Source organism: Lolium perenne, chromosome 7 (assembly GCF_019359855.2).
Source record: "Lolium perenne isolate Kyuss_39 chromosome 7, Kyuss_2.0, whole genome shotgun sequence".
Taxonomy (NCBI): domain Eukaryota; kingdom Viridiplantae; phylum Streptophyta; class Magnoliopsida; order Poales; family Poaceae; genus Lolium; species Lolium perenne.
This window is the reverse complement of record NC_067250.2, coordinates 12,015,276-12,022,542: the sequence shown is the minus strand read 5'-3', so window position 1 is coordinate 12,022,542 and position 7,267 is coordinate 12,015,276. Positions and strand designations below refer to the sequence as shown.

At 48.2% G+C, this 7,267-nt stretch overlaps 1 protein-coding gene across 1 annotated transcript; it reads left to right on the top strand.

Annotated features, from left to right (window-relative positions):
• The first annotated feature begins 854 nt into the window (after positions 1-854).
• Positions 855-4,198, top strand: LOC127311424 (putative transferase At4g12130, mitochondrial). Its single transcript, XM_051341855.2, has 5 exons — positions 855-1,516; positions 2,315-2,568; positions 2,667-2,765; positions 3,417-3,575; positions 3,654-4,198. The coding sequence occupies exons 1-5, from the start codon at positions 1,056-1,058 to the stop codon at positions 3,896-3,898; spliced, it is 1,218 nt and encodes a 405-aa protein (XP_051197815.1). The 5' UTR covers positions 855-1,055; the 3' UTR covers positions 3,899-4,198.
• The last annotated feature ends 3,069 nt before the right edge of the window (positions 4,199-7,267 follow it).

Sequence of the window (7,267 nt, the reverse complement as noted above, 5' to 3'; positions counted from 1 at the left end):
ATACTAATCTCGCGTTTAATGAACTTGCATTGTTCTCTATCCTAGGTAAGTTCACCAACCAAACGATTGGTAATTACCTAAAATTTACATTTTAGAAACCAAACGAGTAAGTCTTGATTTCATGCAGAGAAAATGTTGTTGACAAGCAAGCTAGTGGCAGAAATTCCTCAAATGCCCCAAATTGATAGGATCTCATCGTTTTAGGGTGCGAACGACCTCAACTTCCCCGAGTGTTTCGCCAAGTTCACAACCGCGCCAGCCGCTCGCGTAGGGATGCAAAAGAATCGGATCGGATATTGCTATTACCATATCATTTACCTTATTTTCTTGACGGGTCGAAGCGGATGATGGTCAGATACGTGTTATATCGGATTACGGATATGCAGCGGATTCAGATCGGACCCAGATCGGAAGTGGACCATTAAGCAAATATTGACATAAAAATATAAGTATCCTTTTTTCTGTAAAATGTGTTTGTAATTATAGACTATAGCTAAGTGTACACACTTGTTCGTACAACAAAGTAAATTGCGTGAACTAACTATATTGTCTAAATATTTAGGATTAGACTAATTTTCTCGGATTATTCTCATCAAGGACCGTATCTATTGGATAATATCAATACCATATCCGTTGAATATCTACTTGACTATTATCCGCATCCACATTTATATCTAGCGGATTTCTGAAAATACATACTATTTTTTTGAAAATACATACTATATCCTCAAAAAGATATAGACAGCGGTTTAGAAGTGAAAATTATCCATACAATTTACACCCCTAGGCACCTGGCTGCATCGGATCCCGAATCGCCCGAAGAATGCACTGCACGACACCTTTTGTTCCAGCTCCGTCGCCTACACACGTCTAGGCGAGTCGTGTGCACACGCACCGGCCACGTCTCTCCCCACGCGTCCCTCCACCGCCGCCGCCGCCGCCGCTTCCACCATTCTCCGAACTCAGATTTGGCCCCAAATCCCCTGCGAAACACCCCAGTTTTTGCCCCAGAACCCCACCCAAACCACACGCCAGCTCTTCTTCCGTCGCAAGCCATGCTGCTGCCGCTCGCCCGCCGCCTGCTGCTACGCGCTCCACCCCGCCGCCGGCTCCTCCACACGAGCCCGCCGACGGACCCGGGCACCCTCGCCTGCCGCCTGGCCTCCCGCGCCGTGGTCCGCTTCCGGGGCCCGGAGGCGGCGCGCTTCCTCAACTCGCTCCTCACCAACGACCTCCGAGCCCGCGCGCCCTCCTCCGAGCCGCCCCGCTACGCGCCCACGCCCAACGTGCCCGCGCGCGCGCCGCGCCCCGTCTACGCCGCGCTGCTCACGCCCCAGGGCCGCTTCCTCTACGACCTCCTCCTCTACCGCCCCGCCCCGCGGTCCCAGATGCTCGACCGCACCGGCTCCGCGCCCGAGACCGGGGAGAGGCCCGGTGGGGCCGACGAGGAGGAGCGGGAGGTGCTCGCCGACGTCGACGCCGCCGAGGTCGACGACCTCCTCGCCTGCTTCAAGAGGTGAGGAACTTCGCGGACCTCGTTTATTTATTTATTCCGTGCTGGCACGATGCTTGCAGTCGCGCGTGACTCTGCGTGATCGAATTGTGGCCAGAAAAGTAAAGTTAATTTGGGGGCAACGGAGAATTTTATTTTACTAGCTAATTGATTCACCGGGGACAATTGCTCTGAGAAATGGAGTTTACATGTCCAATTCGGTTAATTTCCACATGATTTTTATCTACTAAGCTGTTAGTTTGCATGACTAGTTTCGTCTCAAATACTCTTGTGGTGCTTTATATGTTATTTCATGGATTAAATCACGGGGAAAATTGCTGATATTTCCAACAATAGGCTGTTGGCCATGGCCAGGTGATCCTTGCTATCTGCTATTACAATTTTGGCCGATGTGAAGATGGTTACATGGCCAATTCGGTTGGACATTCTAGTGCAGAGTTGCTGGGAGTCTTCAGTTACTGTTGGGCATTGGACGTTTCAGACTGAACACACCCTATGAGCTTATTTACAAAGCCACAATCGGGAATGCAATACACCCCTACCTTGGAGTGTTTTTATCTCAAGTAGGAACCGTGTTTCGCAATTTCTCTAGGCTCTCTTATGGACTATGAAGCAGGGTAGCTCCGCTTGAACTAACTGTAGCAGTAAGGCTGTCACGAGCTCTAGTAGGAGTCCATGGGAATTTTAATGCTTGGTGTAACTCGTAGCATTTTGTTATAGCTTCCCGGAGGACCAGGGCCTAGTCATGTTCGATCCTTTGCCCCTTCAAATGTCTTATGCCGTTGCAACATTTTTTTGTAGATATCGGCTTAGGAGCAAGGTTGAGATAGATAATGTGAGTGAGGAGTTCTTGTGCTGGCAAAGATTTGGAACCGACGTGGCACATGCTGAGCCTTCCACTCAGGAACCTGAGGCTCAATCCATTGGCTGGGGACAAGGTACTGACCATGCTGCCGAGTCATCTGCACAGGGGAACGGTCATGGTTGGCAGTGGCTCAAAGATCCCCGGCTCGATATTCTTGGATATAGAGGAATCTTTCCAGCTGATACAATACGTAAGTTCTTGATGCTTTCTAGTAGCTTACATTCTGATATGGTGATCAATATCTAACGATGTTCGTTTGAACACGTTACTCTTTGGGTTTGATCGCAGCACCACTTGTTGAGGCTGACAAAGAAGCAGATGAGCGCCATTATTTACTCTGGCGCATAGAGAATGGGGTTGCAGAGGGCTCAACTGAGATACCGAAAGGTTTGTTTAGACGCTGAAACATTGATATACTTACGAGGTTTGCATAGCTATTTTTGTGTCTCTAGTTGAATTCATCGCTTCGATACTGGAATGATTGATTCGGTGTTATGTCCAATAGTCCGTTGTAAAAACTTAAATGACACTGAAACTGGTATTACGCAATGCTAGTTAACAACTCAACACACACCGACTAGTGCCAGAAAAATTGTAATCCTGTTAACAATGGTAAAGCTGTTACTGATAGTATCCCTATGTACTAAAACAATTTTAAGGAAACTGGATTGCCTACACTAAATGTTTGTCAGGCCATTCTGGTTGGTTACTTGTGGATGATTTACCATGGTATCTAGTATCTACAGAGAAGAGCTTAGAATCCTACTGTACAGTAAGTCATATGGGCGATAACATTTCTCATAACATGATAGTTCTGGTTAATCTTTTGTAAAATGGTCTAGTATGGTTTCTTGGAGGGGCTTGGCTTAGAACTTAGAAGCATAGAGCACCATGCAGGATACAGGATACAAGTCGGTATGGGAACTAATATAATTGCCCTATACGCTTATCTTACGACTAACGTCCTTTTTCTTATCCCTGCTTGCTGACCTAATTATATCACTACTGCTTTTGCTGAAATGATCTTCTTTGAATCAGGCGAAGCAATTCCACTCGAGTACAACTTCGCAGGCCTGAATGCTATTTCATTCGAAAAGGGCTGCTATATTGGCCAGGAGCTTATTGCACGGACGCACCACCGTGGTGTCATTAGAAAGCGCCTGATACCCTTGAAGTTTGTAGATGAAAACGACAAAGGTATTAACTCTGTGCTATAATAATGCAAGTATCCAGTCTATCTGTTGCGGATGCTGATTCTCCAACTTGTGTCACCAGAAGTCGAGCAGGCTGTTGCTCCAGGCTCTGATGTCGTGGACGAGGTTTCTGGTAAGAAAGTCGGTACAGTAAGCACCGCTCTCGGCAGCCGTGGAATGGGCCTGTTGCGCCTAGATGAAGCACTGAAGCAAAATTCATCCCTTGCCATCAGCGAAAATAGGGATGTAAGGGTGAGGGCGATTAAACCAGACTGGTGGCCGGTTGAGTGGACACAGGGAGTAGAACAACAGAGCGCAGCCGCTTGATCCCTCAAGTTCCAGTTCCTTCTCCAAAATTGCCAGTAATGCTTCTTTGGATTTTATAGAGGCATAATTGGACAGGTTTGGTCGACACTTTCAGAGAGGCCCTGTTGGGAAGTAGTTTTAGACAGTTTAACAAAGATTACGTGGCTAGCTGGCCGTGTTCTGTGGTGTATCAGTTGCTGGACTGATTACTTCTCCACTACCTTCACCTAGCTGTATCAGTGATAGATCCTGAATAAAGGACTGTGTACAAATAGTTTGTCCAAACAGCAATCAAATAAGTTCTCCTGTTCAGCGTTTTCATCTTGCGCAGCAAACATGTTCTTTTTTGGAACATTCAGGGATGGATGCTCTGATTTTGCATCATATACAATATTCACTTTATCTGTAGTGGTTGCCCTTCGTGAAGCTATAGCACCAGCGGTCTTTCTGGCAAGAGCTAATGTAAGTGAGATACTATTACAGACGCCCTTATCACTTTATCTGTAGTGGTTGTCCTCCGTGAAGGCACCAGCGGTCTTTCTGGCAAGAGCTAATGTAAGTGAGATACTGTTATAGATGGCTATTATCTTGAAATATTTGGACGGGAGTTCATCCCATGAAGCGATTTTCGCTACAATGCGCCGAGTGTATCATTCAACAAGAAGGCAGAAGTTTGTTGTTTCTTGTCCAAGCAGAGAGGCCTTGTTAAGGAAGTAGTTTCAGACAGTTTAGTAAAGATTACCTGGCTAGCTCTAGCTGGCCGTGTTCTGTGGCGTATCAGTTGCTGGACTGATTTCTTCTCCACTACCTTCACCTAGCTGTATCAGTGATAGATCCTGAAAGTAGTTCGTCCAAACAACAATCAAATAAGTTTCCCTGTTCAGCGTTTGCCACTTGCCCAACAAAGGTGTTTTTTCTTGGAACATTCAGAGAGGGATGCTCGGATTTCTGTTGTGCTCCTTGAAGGTTTAGCACCACCCCTGGCAAAGTGGCAAGAGCTAATGTAATTGAGGTACTGTTACAGTCGAGCGGTGTGACGTGCTCCAGCACCTGGGGGTCCCGGTCAGCTGAAACCGACATAGCCGAGAGAGCATAAGATGAGAGAAGCAGATCATATACCTCAAGTATTACGCAATCATCATCGCTACCGGAATCACCGGCCCGAGTTCTTGAAGGGCGAGATGCGGAGGTGTTACCCGAACGTGAAGTGTGGGTGGCGCCCATCTCGTGCACGTTTCCGATCCTAAAAGGATCCGGGTCCTCGTCGTCCTCGTAGGTGCGTCGAGGAGCGTATGACTCCGGCTCCTCGGCGGTGATGCGGGCAAAGTTCTGCAAACACAAGACACAAACAATCAGAAAGCAGTTTTCAGCATTCCGGAAAAAACATTCCGGAGTCCCAGAGATCTTACTCGGGACGACAGTGGCGGATTTTAACGACTGTAAGGCTCCAGGCCCCATTTCCATTCCGCCGGCATCTTGGTCTTGGAGATTTGCTTGGCCTTGGCAGCCACGTCGGCTCTGTAGAGCCGGAAGGTGGTGATCCGGGTAGGATCAAGCCAACCCCTCATCTGGCAGATCTTGTGAGCGTGACGTTGCAGCGGGAGAACCCGACTGAAAGAACATATCTCATTTTATATGTGGTTTTGGTGTTGATGACAATGATGATATATGAACATTTCGGTATATAAGTTTTGTAGGTTGTTGCATTCTCTAGATGCCCAAAAAGTGAAGAGCGTGCAAGATATCAAATGGCATTGGTTTGTGGCTGGTTATTGGAAGAAAGTATGGAAGAGAAAAGAAAGAAAAGAAGGTAGGAAGAAAACAGAAGAAGAAGAGAAGAAGATTTAAAGGAGAAAGAAAAAGGAGGGCCGGAGGCTTGGGCGGTACCGCCGGCCTGGCCACGGCCGGAGGCTCCGGCCTTGGTACCGCCCAAGGTACCGGTTGAGCGCCCGCGCCTCAGTAAGGTGGCCAGGGGAGTTGGAGCCCCGGCGGTACCACGGCCGGTACCCCGGCCGGAGGCTCCGGCCTCCCCCTTCGGCTCGGCCCTCTCATGGCCACGTGGCCGCTCCTCTCCCGGCCTGCGCAGCTCGACCGTGGCCGGTAGTACCGGCCCTACCTGGCCGGTACTACCGCTCGGTCCTCCAACGGCCGTTTTTCTCCAGGGTTATAAATACTCGTCTTCTCCAAGTGGTTTGGCTGCTCACTCCTTCCCAAAAAAGCAAGACACCATTATTGAGCCACCAAGAACACCAAATTCATTGGATCTCCTCCCTCAACCACCCAAATCCCTTGTGCTTTGGAGAATCGAAGGAGAAGACCCCGATCTACATCTTCACCGAAGCAATTTGCATTTCCCCCTCATTTTGTTGAGGGCCCCCTTGCTAGTGTTCCTCTTTGGATCCCTAGTTGATTTGTATTGATGTATTGTTGTTGATTGTTGTGTTGTTACAGATTTGGGAGCCTCCAATTTGGTTGTGGATGTGTGCCCCAAGAACTTTGTAAAGGCCCGGTTTCCGCCTCGAGGAAATCCCTTAGTGGAAGTGGGCTAGGCCTTCGTGGCGTTGCTCACAGGAGATCTGAGTGAAGCCTTCGTGGCTGTTGGTTTGGCTTTCGTAGCAACCACACTCCTCCAAACGTAGACGTACCTTCTTGCAAAGGAAGGGAACTACGGGAATCATCTCCGTGTCATCGCGTGCTCCACTCTCGGTTACCTCTATCCTATTCTATCTCCTATATATTGCATAGCTATATCTTGCTTAGTTGGTAACCTTGTCATATAGGTAAATTCACTTAGTTGCATATCTAGAGAATTTACCTTTGTGTCAAGCCTAAATTGAAAAAGAACTAAAAATTGGTTAGCACCTATTCACCCCCCCCCCCCCTCTAGGTGCGGCATACGATCCTTTCAATTGGTATCAGAGCCTCGACTCTTATTTCGGGCTTAACCGCCTAAGAGTATGCCGGATGATGGGCCTGTGGAAGGGGCCGCTAAGATGGTCTCCATTACTTCAATTCGTTGAGGTCCTCCATGGAAGCTCAAATGGAAAGCATGAGAAAAATGATTTTCGAGCTTTTGACTCCGGTCCCTCCCATGGCTCCCGCCGTAGAGGTAAAGGACACGGGTGTGTTAGAAGAGGGAGGTGCTTCGGCATTACCCTCCTCTACCAAACCCGTGGATGGTGATAACTCAACTACTATCAAATCTCCCATTGCATCTCCTAGGGGAACTAGTGGAGGTGAGAGCTACAATCGAGTGGCTCCGCCTTTCCTATCTCCCGATATCCCGGTTCCCCATCCTCATGTAAACATTTGGGGCGACCCACCTAAGTTTAATGTTAAAGATTACGATACATGGCAATTTGAGTTTCGCTCTCATGTTTGCAGTGCCTC

What these genes read in the sequence shown, in the direction of transcription:
- LOC127311424 (XM_051341855.2), top strand. Translation starts at nt 1,056, where the DNA reads ATGCTGCTGCCGCTCGCCCGCCGCCTGCTGCTACGCGCTCCACCCCGC. An exon ending in CTCCTCGCCTGCTTCAAGAG is followed by an intron (nt 1,517 to 2,314) that starts GTGAGGAACTTC and finishes ATTTTTTTGTAG; the next exon opens with ATATCGGCTTAGGAGCAAGG. An exon ending in CTCAACTGAGATACCGAAAG is followed by an intron (nt 2,766 to 3,416) that starts GTTTGTTTAGAC and finishes TCTTTGAATCAG; the next exon opens with GCGAAGCAATTCCACTCGAG.